This window comes from Gorilla gorilla, chromosome 13 (assembly GCF_029281585.2).
Source record: "Gorilla gorilla gorilla isolate KB3781 chromosome 13, NHGRI_mGorGor1-v2.1_pri, whole genome shotgun sequence".
Classification (NCBI taxonomy): domain Eukaryota; kingdom Metazoa; phylum Chordata; class Mammalia; order Primates; family Hominidae; genus Gorilla; species Gorilla gorilla.
In genome coordinates, this window is record NC_073237.2 from 128,604,996 (window position 1) to 128,625,017 (window position 20,022).

At 58.8% G+C, this 20,022-nt stretch overlaps 1 protein-coding gene across 7 annotated transcripts in view; it reads left to right on the forward strand.

The window, feature by feature from the left end:
* Nucleotides 1-14,637, forward strand: part of NTNG2 (netrin G2) — an 82,082-nt gene extending 67,445 nt beyond the window's left edge. For all 7 annotated transcript variants that reach the window (XM_031014892.3, XM_055351397.2, XM_055351395.2 and 4 more), the window contains 4 exons: nt 701-724; nt 9,191-9,358; nt 10,998-11,132; nt 11,976-14,637. In XM_031014892.3, the coding sequence (XP_030870752.1) occupies nt 701-724; nt 9,191-9,358; nt 10,998-11,132; nt 11,976-12,211 (563 nt within the window). In that variant the 3' untranslated portion in view covers nt 12,212-14,637. The remainder of the gene's footprint in view (nt 1-700; nt 725-9,190; nt 9,359-10,997; nt 11,133-11,975) is intronic.
* The last annotated feature ends 5,385 nt before the right edge of the window (nt 14,638-20,022 follow it).

Sequence of the window (20,022 nt, forward strand, 5' to 3'; positions counted from 1 at the left end):
GGATTTCAAGGCCCCTGGCCACACCAGGATCATAGGCCTCCCCCATCCCCTGGACACACAGAGACACACCTGGATTCAGGTCAGGCCTCGCCCACTCTCAGCTATATTTCTCCCCAAGCCGTGTGTCCTCAGCTGTAGAATCAGGACCATAAGGAAGTTCCTTCATAGGGTTATTGTGAGGACGGCACGATTTATGTAGGGGATGCTGACACCGTGCCTGGCACGTGGGACGCACTCCACCCGAGGCGGCCGCTCCCATGGCTTCTCAGTGAGTTTTCCAGCCACACTGCACTTCTTAGACAGGAACACTCCATACAATGTCCCTGTCCTGCACTGGAGGGCCCAAAAATCTGAAATAAGAGGAGGAGTGCTTGTGAAGCTCCCAGGGGAGCATTTGGCACCTGTCCAGCATGTCCCCAAGGGCAAGTCATGGCTCTGAGATTCAGTGTCTCCTTCTGCAAAATGGGCCAATAGTGGTTCCTCCCTCCCAGGGCTGAAGTGAGGATGAAACGGGATAATCCACCCCCATCCCCACACCCTGCAGGTCATCATCATTGCTAGCAGTTGTATGGTGGAGCAGGTGCTCTTGAGGGAGCGACACCTCCAGGTGCTCCCCTGCCCTGCTGGCCCCTCTGCAGGGAGGTGACACCCAGGCCCCTTCCCCTGGGGCAGCCAGCTCACACCCCTCTCTCTCCCACAGGTGCCGCTGCAGGTTCCTTTGGCAGTAAGTACACACCGGGGGAGGGCGGCCAGGGCCCCCACTGCACGAGCCTCTTTGCATGTCCTGGAAAAAGCAGGAGAGAAAAAAGGGGCTTCAGTGTCCCCTCTGGGACTTGGGCCTATTCACTCCCTCCTCTAATTACACTCCATCTGCTTCTCCACCTCTCCCCCCTCCACCTCCCCCCCTCCACCCGTCCCCACTTCACATCATATGCCATGTGTCATGTGTCATTTTGCTGTGGCCTGCGGCCCAGCAACTCTCAGGCTCTCCCAGGAGCTCCATCAGTGTTGCTTTGGAAAACGGGACAGGACTTTTTGCAGGTCTCTTGGCCCCTGGGTGGGCTCCCTGCTCCTCCTGCCACCCACGCCTCTTCTCTCACCTGGATCTGGGAGAGCAGTCTCTCCTGCCAGTCAAGAGTGGGGTGACCTTCCCCCACCAGGGGCAGAATCCACCCCCTAGCCTAACCATGGGGGCAGCCTCCCTCTGGGCAGCCTCTGCAGCCAGCTTGGCCCAGGGCTCTGCTCGTCCAGGTCAGCTCAGGTCCCAGGGGAGTCGGACCAGGGAGGGGCATCTGCAGGAGGTGGGGGTCCTGAGAGTTCCCCAGGAGGGCGAGGGCGACATGGTGCCCACAGGTTATCAGTAAATGTCATCGAGACTGTCCCCAGACACTCACAGGGCGCCAGGCACGGTCTCTCATTTCAGCCTTGCAAACCCCTCCCACTGGGAGGTCGCCATCTGCTCTGAGAGGCAGCAGGAGAGGACTGGCCAATGTCAAAGAGCCAGCCGGGAGCAGACCCCAAATCTCAGAAATGCTTCTGGGGTGCACCGTCACCCTCCACCAGGGCTCTGTGGGGCCCCACATCCCACCCAAGTTGTCCCTCCTGGACCCAGGGGGCCCCTGGCTGGGAAGCCAGTGAGCCGAGAGGGTGCCAGAAAGAAGCTGGACCCTGCAGGGACGCTGGTCTGCACAGCCGTTGTAAGTTGCTTCTCTATGGTGTCCCCACCCCGGCAACCCCCCAACCCTCTCTTGCTTTTCCCATCTCTCGCCAGGCATCAGCAGGTCCCAGAAAGACCCCAACCCCAAAGGCCCTGTGGCCACTGCGGCCACCACAGCCATGACAGGGGCCCCTACTACTCCTGTCCCCTCCACGTCCACTGCCTGGGCCCCCATGGCACCCAGCACCCCACAGCCCACAGGTGGGTGCCAGGGTACAGTGACCCCTGTCATCCCACCCTCTCCTGCTTCTAGCCTGGGTCCCTGCCTCTCTTAGGGTGGGAGGGTCGGCAGCCCTGGGCAGAGAGCAGGGGCTTGGCTCTTAGAATAGAGACGCTAGAACCCTAGAGCTGGGAGGCCACAGGCCAAAGGGGCTTGAGGACACCTGGGTCAACCTGTTCCTGAGCCCAGCCAGGGGATTCAGGGATCAGTTCAGCTTCCAAAATCGTCTTCCTCCTGCCCTTCAAGCCATTGCTTGGAAGGGCTCCCAGACCATTGTGGCCAGACGGCTGCAGGAACTGAGAGGAAAGGGGCTGGGGGCAGCGAGGCCATCCTGACATGCAGCCAAAGACTGGCCTTATCTCCCAATGGTGCTTCTGCCTCCGTGGTCCCTGGAGCCCCGCCCACACCCTGTCCCCACCTGGCCCCCAGGGCCTCTCTGTCCTTAGCCCCTCAGCAGCGCACCGGTGGGATGGATGGAGCAGGGTTAGCCCAGAAAGCAAATGTCTCTGATCAGCAGGGCAAAGGGAGCCTCTGGAGCTGAGTTTGGACACCGTGGGCTGCTGGGAATGTGGAGGCTGTGTGTGTAGTGCAAGGCCAGGCCAGGGCAAGACGTCCTGCCCCCTCAGGGGTCTGCCACAGACAAGCATGGAAACCTGATTCTCGCTCCCCTCCGATGGAGGGATTCACGTGTATTCAAGGCTGGGGGTGCTGGGGTGGGCCTCTGCTCTCACCTGGACTCACCTGGGGAGTATCCCTGCACTCTGTGCAGTGCAGGTGCCAGGGATCTGAAAGGATTTATCCTTCCCAGAGGGCACCAGGAAGACGATGACCAAGGGGAATTCTTCCTGGTCCCAGCCAGGGAGGGGTGCTCCAATAGCCTGCCACACCCTGTCCCCTGCCACCCTGCAGGGAGGACCTGGTGGGGACTCCTGGCCCCTTGGGTAGTGCCCTGGCCCTCCATCTCTCTGATCCAAGGAGACCTGCCCCACTGATCCTTCCCCCTGGGGGGGTGGCATTTCTAAAGGGCAGAGTCCCCTCCATCAGCTCCTGCCTCGGCCTGTTGCTGGGTGGACACTCAGGCTCCCCAGACAGGGGCAAATGCTGAGAGAAAGACCTCCTCCTTCCTAGGCCATCCAGAGCGGCTCCCCTGGGGGCAGCACACCCCACCTCTTTCTACATCCTTCCTTTTCTTCGGGAGGCATTTACAGGAGGCAGGGGCTAGCCAAAAGATTGGAAGATTTCAGGGAAGCCTCCTGACCCAGGAATCCTCTTTGGGGTGGAAGACATGGGTCACTCTGAGAATTCTGGACTTCAGACATAGGTTGGCCCAGCCACAAGGGACCTGTGCTTTGCTGCTGAGCCTGTGGTGGGCAGACAGAAGCAAAAACAGTGGTGGTGGGTGCTGTGCCTGTCTCCAAACGGGTCTGGCTGGGACGATGACACACACACAGGCATGCACACACACATGTACACACACACACACACACACAGAGGAATCCATTTGCAGAGCTGCTTCTGACTTGGTGCCAGGGCAGCCGTGGGAGGCTGGGCAGATTGTGCAAAGTTGGGAATTAAAGAGGAAAAGTCAGAGGCCAGAGTGGGAAATGCGGGGGAGGTGAGGGTCCCCAGGACCCCCTCAGTGAGCAGAAGGCACACCCTCCCTCTCGGCAAGACAGTGCTGCTCTGCACCCTCAGCCCTGTGTCAAGAAGCGGGACATTAGGGGAGGAGGTGGCTCCAATGTGACAGCCAGTGGCCCCCACAGCCCACATCTAGGGGCTCCTCCCTCCTCTATCAGCAACTGAAGCCCCTGTCCAGAGCCCCCATTAATGAAAACGATCATTGCAGTAGCTGAGGGTGAGTTCTCCTGGGCTGTGCTCGTATCATCGTATCATCATATCATTGTATTCTGGGCTCACACCTCCGTGAGATGGAGGCTGTTATTTTCCTAGTCCCAAAGGTGAGGGGATCGAGGCTTAGGAAGAAGCAGCTGGATTTTATGATATGTAAATTACACCTCAATCAAGCTGTTTCAGAAGAAAAAAGAGGCAGCTGCTCAAGGTCCCAGAATTATGGAGAGGCACGGGCAGGATTTGAACTCAGGGCTCACCAACTCAGCCACCCAAAGCTATTGTCCTGAGGCCTCCAGGGGCTATGAGGTAGAGCTATCCTTTTTTTTTTTTTTTTTTTTTTTTGAGATGGAGTTTCGCTCTTGTTGCTGAGGCTAGAGTGCAATGGAGCAATCTCAGCTGACAGCAACCTCCGCCACCCCAGGTTCAAGCAATTCTCCTGCCTCAGCCTCCCGAGTAGCTGGGATTACAGGCACCTGTCACCATGTTCAGCTAGTTTTTGTCTTTTTAGAGAGACAGGGTTTCACCATGTTGGTCAGGCTGGTGTTGAACTCCTGACCTCAAGTGATCCACCTGCCTCAGCCTCCCAAAGTGCTGGGATTCCAGGCGTGAGCCACCGCACCTGGCCAAGTAGTGCTGTCTCCAAGGCCTGGCTTGCAGGGCTTCCCAGTTCCAAAGGAGCAGATCGGGCTTCCATGGGGCCTTGGCACAGCACACAGGCCATGGCGAGAACTTGCTTCCCACACACCTGAGTGTGTCCCTGGGCAGCCCAGCCAGGACTCTCTCCCTCCCCAAGACCCTGGTCCCTGAAAGATCCTGAATATCCCCGAGTGCCTCCCAACAGGTGCTTCGGGTTCTTTGACCAGAGTCCAGCTGGGCCTCTGAACTCCTGGGCCAGATGTTTCTCCCGCCTGCCAATGTCAAGCTGTCTGGAGGACAGCGCTGCGGGCGGAAAACGCCGCTGGAGACACTAATCCTTTCCTGGGCTGGGCCACGGAGGATGGAGGGAGACAGGCTCTGAAGCAAATGCCTTCAGGGCTGGCTTTCTCGTGGCTCTAATTAAGCCCTTGCCAATTTGGGCCTGGCGGCCTCATCTTCCCACTGAACATCATATTAAAGTCAATTCATGTCCAAAGCTCCCCGCTCCCAGCTGGAAAGTCTTCCGCACTTGTTAGCTGGTAGCTTTTCCTTTTCTTTCCCCACAGCCACCGTTGTGTATAATCCCTTCAAGAAGCGGAAAACAGCAGCGCTCCCCTGTCCCTCTGGGTTTGTCCTTTGAAATTTGGGCACAGGGCAGTTCTTTGCCAGCCCTGCCTGCCTTCCTGGCTGTGTGTCCCGTTAGTCTACGGGCTGAGCGTTGTGTCATTGGTTCATGCTGGGGTCCCTGGTGAAAATGGGCCAGGCCAGGGGTCAGGAAGGTAGAAGGGCAGTGATCAGGGAAGCAGGTCAGATGCTGGGGGAGGCTCCGGTCCCTGGATTGCGGCTGGATGGGAAGGACGCCTTCCAGGACACTTCCAGACACATGTAAGATCTTGGCCGGAACACATGTCCCACTTCGCAGCCATTAGCCAGAGACATCAGCTCAGAGAGGTCTGGGCCCAGAGGCGGGACCTGGTCTAGCTCTGTCCTTCAGTCAGAATGGGGACCGCACAGGGAGTGTAGAAGGGTCTCGCTGAAGAATATGCAGATTCTCAGGCATGGGTCCACCTCTCATCTATCTGGCTTTAAGTCTGCATGTGCCCTCCACAGGCTGAAATAGTGTAGATGCTGCCTATGTAGTAGATTTGGACCCAGTTCCTTTGGCCAGTGTAGACAGAGCCTCTCCTTATAGTTCTGCTGCTTCTAAGGGGCCTGTGGGGTGCGGGGCTGTGATGCCTCAGTATGTACCCAGCTTCCCTCAGCACCACCCCCTCGCATAACTTGGTTTCTTCTCTTCTTCCCCCCAAGAGTGGACCAGGCCATCTACGGCTGCCCCTCACTCGAGCAGGTGGTCCCAGGTGGCCACCCGTGCAGAAGGTATGAGGGGCAAGGCCTGTGATGGGCCTGAGACCCCGGGGAAGCGCCCTCTTAGACTCATAGGCCCCTCCCTCTGTAGTGGAAGTAGCAGGTGTGCATGGTGGGGACCTGAGGTTGGAGGGGGCCGCAGGAACCAACTGAGGGCACGGGTGTAGAATGTCGGTGCCTGGGGAGCTCTAGGGCACAGTGGTGAGGGAGCGGCCTGGTAGAGCAGGTCTACCAGCTCTGCCCCCAAGCTCACCTGCTTCAAGAGGTTCCATGTGGCACCCCCACGCCAAGCCCTTCCACCAGCACTCCCTCCGAGGGCTTCGGAGTCTGGTAGAGGCCCTGCCTCCCACGACAGGAAACCCCTCTCCAGCCGCCCTTGCTCACAGGACACCTGGGCAGTTGCTGGATCAGAGAGAGTCAGAGGGGGCTTCCTGCAGGAGCGGGGGCCATGAGACCTCGGAGGGTGGACTGTGGCGGGTGAAGGGAGAAGGCAGCACATTCCAGGCCGCAGGGCCAGCCAGGGCAAAGGCTTGGCAGTGGGATGGCAGGGAGCCTGACAAAGTGGAAAATGTGTGGGTTAAAGGAGGGAGGGCGGGGTCCTGGAAGACACTGACATCCTCCTGCTACGTGGGAGGAGACACAGGGCTCATCTGTAGCCATAGACAGACATGCCAAGGAAACGCGCAGGCCTGCCCGACTCTCCAGAAGGGAAATTGTCCCTGGCCCCAGCTCACCAAGCCTGGGTGGGGAATTAGGGCCTGAGGTCTAGGGAACAGGTGAGCTGTTCCTTCCAGCTCACATGTTCAAATTTCCTCCAGCCCCAGCTCTGAGCAGCGAGCAGGGCTTTGAGCGCCCTCTACTGGCAGGAAGCTCTGGCGCTGGAAGCATGTTTAGAGAGCGTCTGAGGTTCGGTTCCTAGAAACCTGGAGGACCTGGGCCTGGTGTCCTCTGTGGTGCTGGAGACAGAGCTGGCGGGAGCCATCGCTTCCCTACCCTGGGCCAACCAGGGCACCACAGACCCCCAGAGGGAAGCCAAGGTAGTGACGATCCCGGGACAGTGGCCTGCTCACCCACAGATAGGGCGCTGGGGTCCCAGTGGGATTCTGGGCAGTGGAAGGCAGGTGCCGTCCATGTTCCTGGCTTGACAGCACTTGCGAGTGGGACTCCAGGGACAGCGAAGGATTCACTTTGGCTGGAGCAGGAAGAGTGTTTCAGAAAGGAAGGGAGATGCCAAAGTCCTTAAATGCCAAGTTTAGTCTCTGGGTTTGATGCTGCAGGAAGTTTGGAGAGGCGGTGGGGAGAGCAAGAGACGGGCGTGGTGTGCAACGTGATGTCAATCCATCTAAAAACAGTTTGGCTTCCAAGAAGGCCTTAGCAGGGCGCGGGGGGTGTCAGGGGTTACAGAAGTCATTTGGAGGATTAATCCAGCCAGATGTGTCCATGGTCGCAGAGAGGGGACCAAGGGCAGGGCTGATTTGCAAGCTTGGGATGTGCTGTGTTTCCTTCAGGAAGGGGCCCCACCTCCCGGGGCTCTTCGAGGAGAGGGGCTGTGTGATTTGAGGCCAGAGGGGCCTCTCCCTCCCTCACATCTGAGCAGGCGACAAGGCTGCCTGCCCTAGAGCTGGCCCAGGGCGGCTTGGAAGCCTTTGCTGGGCTCTTTCCTGGGCAGCGGGACCATGACAGACGAAAGAACCTGTTTCTCATCTCTCCAAGCTGTGGGCAACCCTGCCGCTGCCCCTGCCCCTGCCAAGGGCTACAAACTTTTCCAGCTCAAGCCCAAATCTCCTCAAGTGATGCCTATTGAAGAATTCCAAGGTAAGAGGATGGGCCTGGGGCCCCATCAGCCCTCCCTGTCACCTGTTCCCCAACCGCCACTGGAAAAAGACGGTGCAGGATAGAGGACCGATGCCTGGCTCCGAAAACCCTCCTGGAGTAGCTGGGTCAAGGTTAAACTGAGTCTCTCTTCCCTACAGGCCTCCCTCCCCAAGGGAGCTGGGAGCAGGTATGAGTCAGAAGCCAACTTGGGCACAGTGGGCAGGCCACACAGCAGGCAGAGCAGATGCCAGAAATAGCCCATTCCGGCTCCCCTGGGAGGTGTGGCCCAGGGGCTCGTCTTGGTTGAAGCAGAATCTGGGACACACGGGTCACCGATGCTGCTCTTTGGGACACTTAGAGGATGCCTCATCTCCTCATTATCTCTGGAGGGACAAAGTGAAGGGGGCAGGACTAGGTGGCCCACAGGTGGGAGTGCCCACCGTCTCTCCTGGGCACAGGCTGTTTCTCCAGAGTCTTCCATGCCCTTGACCACCGGGTCATTCCCTCCTTATCCCATCACAAAAGGGAAGCTGGGTGTTCTAGAGATACACAGATGGTGTTTCAAGAGGGTGGCCGGTGTCCTTCCTTGTTCGGGGGCAGCCACATTGGCTTTCTTGCTGGAGGGTGGGTGGGTGGGTGAGTACTGTGTCCCTTCGTAGGAACATCAAGGGATGCCCCCCCATTCTTAGGGATGGTGACCTTCCTCACCAAATCCTCCATTGACAATGTGGGATTCACCTCCAATCCCTGAGAGCCTTGCCCCAGGCAGTCACGGGCTTGTCAGGTCCTTGGAGCGGAGCTGGTTAGGCAGGGGTCAGCCTGAGAACCACGTAGGGGTGGGGTGCAGGAGGCGGCAGGACATGGTGGTGGTGGTCCTTGGTATGAAACCATGTGCTTCCAGGAGCAGCGAGTCAGAAGCCGGGCCAGGACCAGGGGGAGGCATGCAGGTTCCCAGGGCTCCTGCTTTAAAGTGGCACTCACTCTTAGCATCCTGCAAAACAATCAAACTTGCAGAAAGCTCAGGCTAATAAGAAAGGGTCTGGCAGGTGGGCGTTTTCCTCCCAGCCGTCTTCCAAAGCAGCATGGGCAGGAGCTCCTGGCCCATTGCATCTTGTCCAGCGTCCATCCATGCATTCATCCACCCGAGGATACCACGGTGAGCGCCGTGAACCCAGGCGCCGCCCTCCCCCAGTGCACAGCCAGGTGGCATGACCCTGCCCTCCTTGCATGAATCACTTTCTAATCACCCCGGCATGCGGGCATCCTTCAGCGAGCGCTTGGCCCTGGTGCCCAGCCAGGCATTAGCAGGTGCTGCCCACTGGCCCTCCCTGGTTCCCTGCCCACAGGGCCAGGTGGGAATCCCTGGGCTCAGCCTACTCAGGTTCTCCTCTGGGCTCAAAGCAGGGAGGCCTCTCTCTTCCTGAATCCGATGGAAGGGTGGGAGGCCTAGGGCACCTTCCGGTACCTTTTCCAAAGATGCCTTCCTCCGTCCCTGCGTGACCTGGGGTGAGTCCTTCCTCGCCCTGTCCCTCAGTTTCCCTGAATGCTCGCTGACCATTGGTATTTCTCCCACTTGGCCGGCCCAGACTGCGAATGCTACGGTCACTCCAACCGCTGCAGCTACATTGACTTCCTGAATGTGGTGACCTGCGTCAGCTGCAAGCACAATACGCGAGGTCAGCACTGCCAGCACTGCCGGCTGGGCTACTACCGCAACGGCTCGGCAGAGCTGGATGATGAGAACGTCTGCATTGGTGAGAGGGCACGGACACGGCACAGGGAACTTGCTGGAATACGTGCAGGGTGCACTGCCCTGCGAGGTGGCCTCTGGGGCCCCCTGCATCAGAATCACCTGGGGAGGCTGTGGAAATTCTAACTCCAGGGCCCACTCCAGTTGAGCATCTCTAAGGACAGAAAGCTCCAGAAACTGCTCTATTAGTAACCTACCCTTGCGGTTCTCCGGCAGGCACTGGAGTTGCAAAACTTACCAGTGGCCTTTCCCTCTCTGGGCAACTGGAGGGGACACTGACCTTTCCTGGCTCCAAAGAGCTGTGACTCTGGCAGGTGGCAGGCACTCAGTGGCAGAGGCCACTGAGCATCTGTCTGGGGCTGGTGGGGTGGGGGGGGTGGTCCCCCTCCATAGCTCCTTTCCAGAAAGGTGGAGGAGCAGCCTATCCCTCCTCCTGCGGGGGCCCAGTTGAGGGCCAAAAGATGGCCTTGCTGCGTGCATTTGGGCAAGTCCCTTCCCATTCCTGGGCCTCAGCTTCCTCATTCATCAAATTGGGAGGCAGATCAGATCAAAGGTTTTCAGCTCTTTTTTGTGTCTGAAGCTTTTCTTCAAATGCTTTACCAGCCCGGGTCCAGCTATAAAGCTGCTCTTCACCCCTGGTGGGCACCCAGTCTGCTTTCTTCCAAGTTCTACTCAAGGACTGGCTTCGGGGTAGAGAAGGAAGTCCATCAGGGCCCTGGGCCTGGGCAAAGACCAAAGCCATGACCGCCAACCAAAACGCACCAGCCTGGAATGGTTGCCCCTGTCGTCAGTAGAGGCCAGGTCTCGGCCCCAGGGGCTGTCCCCCAACCCTGCCCAGTCAGGCCCCTTGGGACACCATCGCCCATCCCCCACCCAGCAGGCGGCTCTGGCTGCCCAGAGGAGGGGCTCCTGCAAAGCTGGAGCTGTCGGTCTGAATTATGGCGGCAGCCTTCGGATAATTCCATCAACTCTAAGTGATCAAAGCCGCTGACGTCACAGGGGGCCAGCTGCAGGGACAGGGCAGGGCCTTTGGATCCAATTAGAGGTGCCCACACCCTGGCATCCTCCTCCTCTCCCTGGCTCTCCCTGCCTCCACCCCCAGAGCCAGCACTCAGCTGCAAGGTTTCTCAGGGTGGAGGATATTCACCCTCTCCCACAGAGCCCCAAGGCAACCAACTGGGCCCACCCCAGGAGCAGGAATAGGCTGTTCCTCCACTCCCCTGCAAAGGAGCTATGGAGGGGGGCCACCCCCACAACACAGCAGCCCCAGACATGCTCAGTGGCCTCTGCTGAGTTTCTGCCACCTGTCGGAGTCATAGCTCTTTGGAGATGGGAAGGACAGCGACCCCTCTAGTTGCCCAGAGAGGGGAAGGGGCTGACCCAGGCCACACCAGTGCCAGGGCGGGGAAGGTGGGGCTGGGACGTGTTTGATCCCAAGGAAGGAAGCCAGAGTCTTCTCTCCAGGCCTGGACACCCTGGGAAGTCCCCACCCGCCGTCCAGCCGCGGGCTCACGTGGACCCAGTGTGGGGAGCATCCCCTGGGGAGTGTGGAGATGCTCCCTGCGAGGCCGGGAGAGTGGGGGTCCGAGAAGACGGCGCCCACAGGTAGCCCTGACCGCGCGCCCGTGCCCGTGTCCGTCCAGAGTGTAACTGCAACCAGATAGGCTCCGTGCACGACCGGTGCAACGAGACCGGCTTCTGCGAGTGCCGCGAGGGCGCGGCGGGTCCCAAGTGCGACGACTGCCTCCCCACGCACTACTGGCGCCAGGGCTGCTACCGTGAGTGCGCGCCGGTCCCCCGTGGGCGGGGCCTGCGGAAAGGGGACGGGGCAGGACCGAGGCAGTGGGCGGGGCCTAGTGGGACGGGGCAGGGGCGGTGGACTGGGCCTAGCAAGACGGGGCAGGGCCGGGGAAGTGGGCGGGGCCTACTGGGACGGGGAAGCGGCGGTGGGCGGGGCCTCGCGAGACGGGGCAGGGCCGGGGCAGGGCCGGGGCAGTGGGTGGGGCCTAGTGAGAACGGGGCAGGGTTGGGAAAGTTGGCAGGGGCCTGGTGAGATGGGGCCGACCCGGGGGCGGTGGACGGGGCCTAGCGAGACGGAGCTGGCAGGTGGGCGGGGACAGGATGCTGCTGAGGTCCGGGGCCGGGCCGAGGGGCGGGTCCAAGAGCTCAGGGCGGGGCCTGATGCGACCTGAGGCACGGTGGTGCCTGGTGGGAACTACGAGAAAGACCGAGCTGGGGTTGGTTGGAAAGGTATTTGCGGGGACAGAGGGAGGGAGGCTGTCCGAGTCGGCGTTAGCCGCGGGCACAGGGTGAAAGGAGGCTCCAGGCGCGTGGAACAGCACGTGCACAGCTCTGGAGACTGCAGGCGCGTCTGAAGAACAGCACCAAGGCCAGTGGGGCGGGGAGAGAGGGGCAGCGGTGGGAGGCAGCCGGGGGCCAGATCTCGCCCGGGCGCCGTCACCCTCCGAGCGGGGACGTTTCGCACCCAGCGCGCCTGGAGTCTCCTACATCCCCGGCCCAGACGGCGCCCCCGGGAGCTCGCACACCCTGCTTTGCAGGAGCTCGGAGGTTGGCGGGGGGACCGGGCCACGCCCCGTGCTGACCGCCCCCTCCGCCTGCAGCCAACGTGTGCGACGACGACCAGCTGCTGTGCCAGAACGGAGGCACCTGCCTGCAGAACCAGCGCTGCGCCTGCCCGCGCGGCTTCACCGGCGTGCGCTGCGAGCAGCCCCGCTGCGACCCCGCCGACGATGACGGCGGTCTGGACTGCGACCGCGCGCCCGGGGCCGCCCCGCGCCCCGCCACCCTGCTCGGCTGCCTGCTGCTGCTGGGGCTGGCCGCCCGCCTGGGCCGCTGAGCCCCGCCCGGAGGACGCTCCCTGCACCCGGAGGCCGGGGGTCCCGGGGTCCCGGGGTCCCGGGGCGGGGCCGGCGTCCGAGGCCGGGCGGTGAGAAGGGTGCGGCCCGAGCTGCTCCCAGGTGCTACTCAGCAGGGCCCCCCGCCCGGCCCGCGCTCCCGCCCGCACTGCCCTCCCCCCGCAGCAGGGGCGCCTTGGGACTCCGGTCCCCGCGCCTGCGATTTGGTTTCGTTTTTCTTTTGTATTATCCGCCGCCCAGTTCCTTTTTTGTCTTTCTCTCTCTCTTTTTTTTTTTTTTTTTTTCTGGCGGTGAGCCAGAGGGTCGGGAGAAACGCTGCTCGCCCCACACCCCGTCCTGCCTCCCACCACACTTACACACACGGGACTGTGGCCGACGACCCCTGGCCTGTGCCAGGCTCACGGGCGGCGGCGGACCCCGACCTCCAGTTGCCTACAATTCCAGTCGCTGACTTGGTCCTGTTTTCTATTCTTTATTTTTCCTGCAACCCACCAGACCCCAGGCCTCACCGGAGGCCCGGTGACCACGGAACTCACCGTCTGGGGGAGGAGGAGAGAAGGAAGGAGTGGGGGGCCTGGAAACTTCGTTCTGTAGAGAACTATTTTTGTTTGTATTCACTGTCCCCTGCAGGGGGGACGGGGCGGGAGCGCTGGTCACCGCGGGGGCCGATGGTGGAGAATCCGAGGAGTAAAGAGTTTGCTCACTGCTGCCTCCACGGCCTGTTTTCTTTCTGTGTTGGGGACGCTGGGCAGGTGTGGGGCTTAGAGAGGAATCCACAACACAGCCTTAAAGAAACGGTTTCCCTATTGGGGCCACCATTTCCCTGGGCCTTTCTGTGGATTCCAGCAGACAGTGCCCCCTCCCCGCAGGCTTGGCTGGCAGAGTTTTCCACCCCGCGGCCAGGCTGCAAGTGCCCCACCTGTTAGGAGCCTCCCCACACTGAAAGGCTGCCTCCCTCCTTTCCCAAAAAAGAAATCCGGAGTGTATTGGCCCTTTTCTACAGAAATCCAAGGGAAATGACTCAGGGATAATCCTAGCAGAGGTTGAATCCAATGCTCTGATTTATACTGTGTCTCGGTGGCCACCTCCGATGGATGTGTCATCTCAGACCTGTTGCAGCCGGAGCCTCAAGTCCAATATCAGGTGAAGCTGAACCCACAATTCGGCCACCACCTCCTTCCAGAGTTTCAGATGGCCAGTTGGGCAGAGGCGGGCAGTGCAGAGACCCCAGACGTGCCGGCCCTGTCCTCCCTACCTTCTCAAGATTAGGAAGGGGTGCTGGAGGGGACAGGGGCAGCTTGGGAGTGGTGAGAGGAAGCTCCTAGATTCAGGGCTCATCCCCTGGGGCCTCTGATTCAGAGGATCCAGCAGTTCTCCCAGCCTCGCTTGGTGTCTCCAGCCCTGGGGCCACACTTCCCCCTCGGTCCAGTCTCCTGTCCACCTATGTTTATTTCAGAGCAGTGCCGGGGGTCCGGTCCTGGTTGCTAACTGCTGCCACTGCTCCACCTGCAGGTGCTCCCAGCACTGGCTTCTGCCACCACACCTGTTCTTTCCCAGCTGCGAGGTTTAGACCTGGGTCCTTCCCTTGAGTCCCCAAAGCTAAGCTAAGACCAAGTGGAACAAACTTGGCCTTGGGGACAGCAGGAGATTACAACACACAAAAGGAGGGGGAGGCACAACGTGACACTGCGTAGGCCTCACAGTGTCCCGAGCCCACACACCAGCCCCTCCTGGCCTCCTCTCTCTGCTCCCACCCCCAGCACCCTGCTGACCCGGAAGTGCCTTCCGACAGGCCCTGCGTCCTCCTGCAGCTGGCCCATCTCTACCCTCATATTCTTCCTTACGCACAGAACCCCACTGCCTGGGACCCAAAGTGCCCATATAAAATAAAACACCTCTCTGGGGCTTCTTGTGGATAGGAGTGGCCAGGGGACACAGCTCTGGGCAGTGAGATGTAAGCAGGAGTGATGGGTGGGCTTCCAGAAAGTTCTCAAAAGTCATCCCTTCCTCCACGCCCCACAAAGCCTCAGTTGTCCAAGTTTGTGGCTCTGGTTTTTCTCTCTCATCCCTCCCTCTGCTCTTCAGTCAGCAGGATGGGGAAGGAGCCTTCTTGAGACACTGAGCATAAGAGTGTCACCCTCAGGACAGTGAAGGGTGGAGCCGGGGGTGGAAGTTGCAGATCCTGGGACACCTGCCTTGGCTGCAACCTCTGCACTGCTTTTATTTATCTACTTATTTTTATAGAGTTGAGGTCTCACTATGTTGCCCAGGCTGGTCTCAAACTCCTAGGCTCAAGTGAGCCTCCGGCCTTGGCCTCCCGAAGTGCTGAGATTACAGGCGTGAGCCACCGCACCGCCTGCCTGTCTTACTGTGTGAGAAAAAAAAATAAATGGTGATGTGATTAAAACACTAGAATTTGGGTTTTCTGTTCCATGCACACTTTCCAAGTCCTTGGCCCTTCCTGATTGGCGTCCAGGCCCCCTGAGCCCTCTAAGGCCAGAGAGAGACTGAAACCCACCCTTTCTTGGCCGCACCCCCCCATGGTGACCCTCAAGTCACCAGGAAGAGGAATGTCCATGACTCAGGCCGAGGAGTCCACCTCTGTCCAGAACAGGACTGCCCCTGCCTTCTAGTGAGCACAGGGCAGCCGAGCAGAACTCACCCCAGAGAAACAGCAGCGCTGGCCGCAGTCGGTAAACAGCAGGCACTTCCTCCTAGTCATCAAGATGATAAAATGTCACCTAGAAGCAGAACTAGAGGCAGAACTTGAGACAGGGACAGCAGGGCCCAGCCCCAGTGGCCAGCCCTGGCCGGATCCACGAGGCTGGGGGCCCTGGAGCGTCAATGACATCCCAGCACTGTTCTTGTCTGGAGGCAAGTGGGCCACCCTCTGTCAGGCACCAGTGCCAGGCTGGCATGGGGGCTGCAGTAGAAGCCCCTGGTGCAGAAGGTGGGCGGCTGGGGGCTGTGAAGAGGCCCACACGGTGGTGCAGAGGGCATGCCTCTTTATGTCACCCTGGGTGTGTCCCCGAACACCCTCGAGGGGTCTGGGAGGTGGGGGGCCTCTGTGGGCAGTCACTCTGTCCTCCTTGACCTCCATCAGCTGGGCCCACACTGCGTCAGCTTTTCTGGCACCGGCCTGTACATCCAGGGCTGGGGAGGTGGAGCTCTTTGTAAATCAGAGTGGCAGCCCCAGTCCCCAGGGACACACTCAGGCCCTGACCTCCCCGGAGGGTGGAGGGAATGTTGCCAGTGGCCATTTGGAAAAACTCTGACATCTTCCAGGCAGCAGGAGGAGAAAACAAGGTCAGCAGAGCCAAAAGTCCTAGACCATCCTCTTTTCAAATGGCACACCCTTGTCCCCAGAGCTCATATTTTGACACCTGGTTCTGGGAGGTGAGGAGGAAAAGGCTCCCATTGTGCGGCTTGGATCATCATCACCGCATCCCTAGGCACCGCGCTTACATTACTGCATCAACCCTCACCTGCACCCTAGGGCAAGGTTTTCAACCTCAGCACCATTGACCTTGGGGGCTGGGTAATTCTCCATGGCAGGGCGTGGGGGCTGCCCTGTGCACGTGGGATGTGCAGCAGCATCACTGGCTTCCGTGTGGCACTTCAATGTGCCCCGTCCGCAGTTGTTGCAACTCAAAGTGCCTCCAGTAATTGCCAAATTGGGGGCAAAATCGTCCTAGATTGAGACTCGCTGCCTCAGGAGGAAAGGATGGTCATGCCCATTTTACAGAGGGTAAGTGGAGGCTGGGAGAGGCAAAGTCACTTGCCTGGGGTCACAGTTTCTAAGAAGCAGAGAGGAGAGTTGAACCCAGGGCTGACTGACTCCAGAGCCCAGTGTTTCACCCCCAGGCCAGGCAGCCCTGGGCAGGCATTGGGCATCCACTCCCCGGCGGGCAGCCGCAGCTGCCCCCCACCTCCATGCCTCCAGCTGCCTGCCTCCTTTGGCGCCCACAGCCAGGTCAGGCTGAGCAAGGAACCTGGGGAGCCCAGCTTCATCTGAACCGCTCTGCTGTCAGGGGAAACGCCTCCCCTGGCCCTCTGCGGCAGCGTGGCCTGTCCCCTGCCCCCACCCACTCCCCTAAATAAGCAGAATTGCTGCGTCGGCATTTCCTGCCCAGCTCATGCCTTACGGTTACGAGGCATTTATGGGAGCCTGGGGAGCAGCCAGCAGCATCTCCCGGCAGACCTGAGCCCGCCTCCCTGTCTCCCCAGGGGCCTGGTCCATCCCAGCACATCCCAGCCAGAAGAGTTAAGGAAAAGGCCCCAGGAAGAAAAACATTACTTATTTATTTTTCCGTTTAAATCACATGTCACAACTTGTAGGAAAGTTCGAAAATACAGAAAAGCAAAATCATAATAATTTTTCTATTAAACTCACCCACAATTCTTCATCCAGAGCTAATAACTATTAATACTTTTTTTTTTTTTTTTGAGACGGAGTCTCACTCTGTCGCCCTGGCTGGAGTGCAGTGGCACGATCTCGGTTCACCGCAACCTCCACCTCCTGGGCTCAAACCATCATCCCACCTCAGCCTCTGGAGTAGGGGGAACTGCAGCTGTGCACCACCACGTCCAGCTAATTTTTCATATTTTTGGTAGAGGCGGAGTTTTACTATGTTTTCCAGGCTAGTCTCGAATCCCTGGGCTCAAGCCATCCTCACTCCTCAGCCTTCCAAAGTGCTAGGACTACAGGTGTGAGCCACCACGCCCAGCATAACTGTTAATGTTTTCTGATAGATATTTCTAGTGTTTTTCCATAAAATAAAACCCACACTCAGACATCGCCCCCCACCCCTGCAATTGCTAAGCCCTAGCACTGAGGCTGGACATGCCTTATTTCAAGGGTCCCTACAGTGATGCTGAGCGTGGGATCAATTAATATAATATGGCCATCTTACAGCTCCACACACCAGGGCTCTGAAAGCGTCCTGGCCAGGGACCTTAGCCACAAGCACCGAAACAAAACACCAGGTGATTTGAGGCAGAGGAGATTATTTAAAGGATCACAGACCCCTCAGACACATGTCAGGAGAACAAGGTAAGAGTAGGGAAAGTGGGCCACGCGGTGGCTCACACCTATAATCCCAGCACTTTGGGAGGCCAAGGCAGGCGGATCACCTGAGGTCAGGAGTTCGAGACCAGCCTGGCCAACATGGCGAAACCCCGTCTCTACTGAAAATATAAAAATTAGCCAGGCGTGGTGGTGGGCACCTGTAATCCCAGATACTTGGGAGGCTGAGGCAGGAGAATCCGTTGAACCTGGGAGGTGGAGGTTACTGTGAGCCGAGATCGCGCCACTGCACTCCAATCTGGGCGACAAAGCAAGATTCGGTCTCAAAAAAATAATAATAATAAAAATAAAACTAGCTGGGTGTGGTGGCAGATGCCTATAGTCCCCCCAACTCAGGAGGCTGAGGCAGGAGAATCCCTTGAACCCAGGAGACGGAGGTTGCAGTGAGCCGAGATCATGCCGCTGTACTCCAGCCCGGGCAAAGAGCAAGACTCCGTCTCAAAAAAACAAACAGCTGGGCTCAGTGGCTCATGCCTCTAATCCCAGCACTTTGGGAGGCTGAGGTGGGTGGATCACCTGAGGTCAGGAGTTCAAGACCAGCCTGACCAACATAGAGAAACCCAGTTTCTGCTAAAAATACAAAATTAGCTGGGCGTGGTGGTGCATGCCTGTAATCCCAGCTACTCAGGAAGCTGAGGCAGGAGAATCGCTTGAACCTGGGAGGCAGAGGTTGCAGTGAGCTGAGATTGTGCCACTGCACTCCAGCCTGGGCAACAAGAGCAAAACTGCATCTCAAAAACAAACAAAAAAACAAAAAAGAGGAGGTAAAGTGGAGTCAGGAAGGGCACCCAGTATCCCGCCCAGGGTGGCTGGAGAGCCAGAGCTTCAGATGCTGCCCTGGGCGCTGCCCTGGGCACATCCCTCACCCCCAGGGCTACCCCCTGCTGGCCTCCCCACCACAGCCCCCACCACGCACCTGCACCCTCCAGTCCAGCATTTGCCACTCCAGCAAGGGGGGTGGGCTCTGTTTCCTCAACCAGAGGAAGAAAACAAAGAAAGAATGTCCACCACGGAGCGGGTGTGTAAGTTGCCCGGGGTCGCACAGCCAGGAAGAGCCAGAGGCCAGGATTCAAATGCACTCTCTTGGGCAGGCTGCACAGCCCTGCACCTTTTCTTATTTTATTTTTTCCCTTTATTTATTTATCTTATTTATTTTTAACAACAATGGCCTCATTGTATACACATCCTTCTTTAGCCTGCTATATAAAACTTAGCACTGTATATAGACTATCAAAGGAGGCCTTTTAAAATAAAAGAGAGGCCGGGCGTGGTGGCTCACGCCCACAATCCCAGCACTTTGGGAGGCCGAGGTGGATGGATCTCCTGAGGCCAGGAGTTCGAGACCAACCTGGCCAACAAGGTGAAACCCCTTCTCTACTAAAAATATAAAAAATAGCTGGGTGTGGCTGCAGGTGCCTGTAATCCCAGCTACTCAGGGGGCTGAGGCAGGAGAATCGCTTGAACTCAGGAGGCTGAGGTTGCAGTGAGCTGAGATCATGCCATTGCACTCCAGCCTAGGTGACAAGAGTGAGACTCCATCTCAAAAATAATAATAATAATAAAAGAAAAAAGAAATGCAAGGCCAGGCACAGTGGCTCATGCCTGTAATCCTAACCCTTTGGGAGTCCAAGGTGGGCATATCACTTGAGGTCAGGACTTCCAGACTAGCCTGGCCAACATGGCAAAACCCCATCTCTACTAAAAATACAAAAATTAGCTGGGAGTGGTGGCAGGTGCCTGTAATCCCAGCTACTCGGGATGCTGAGGCAGGAGAATCGCTTGAACCCGGGAGGCGGAGGTCGCAGTGAGCCTAGATCATGCCACTGCACTCCTCTGGGTGACAGAGGGAGACTCCGTCTCAAAAAAAACAAAAAGAAATGCAAAGCCCCACCTTTCATTTTTTGCCCAGCCTCTCACCCTCTTCCCCTCCCAGCCTGGGCCCGCTGGCAGTGGGACTCTGGCTCCCAGGGCAGGGGGTTGCCATGTACCCTTCTGACACCTCAGGGTCTGGCCCAGTGCCTGTGCTCCTGGTGGCACAGGAGACCTTGCTGCCCCACAGGGGCGGCCAGGTGGAGGCACCTGCGGCCAAAGTGCTCCAGATGGCTTCCAGCCAGAGGCTCTCTCCCTGGATGATGGAGCAGGTGGCCCTTGGGACCCAGCCAGGAGTAGCTGGAGTGAGGCCCAGAGTCCTGGGAGCCCGTGCCTTTCACTGCTGACCCAGTGCCCGCATTTCTGCCCCTGAAGGAGAGGGCAGCTCCTCAGGCAGAAGGACGGTGAGCTCTGGAACCTGATTTGGGCTTGAAGCTGTACCCCACCACCTGCCAACTATACATCCTTGGGCAAGTTCCTCAGTCTCTCTGTGCCTTGGCCGTCTCATCTGTGAAATGGGGATGTTAAAAATAGTGCCTGCAGGGTGGGGCCATTGTGAGGAGTGAATGAGTTGAGCCGCGCAGTGTTTAGAACAGGGCCTGGCACCAAGTCAGCCATCCCTAAGGGTCAGCTGCTGTGATTGCTTTGTTTCCTCTGTGCACCCCTCCCCAAAACCTGCTAGAAGGGTTCAGGCTCACACCTCCTTTCTCACTCATCATATTCCTGAGCACCTCAACATGACCAGCCTGGCCCAGTGAACGAGACAGACACAGGCTCTGCCCTCCTGGAGCTCCCGGTGGGCCCCTCGCTGCCACCTGCCTTACACACCAGGCAGGA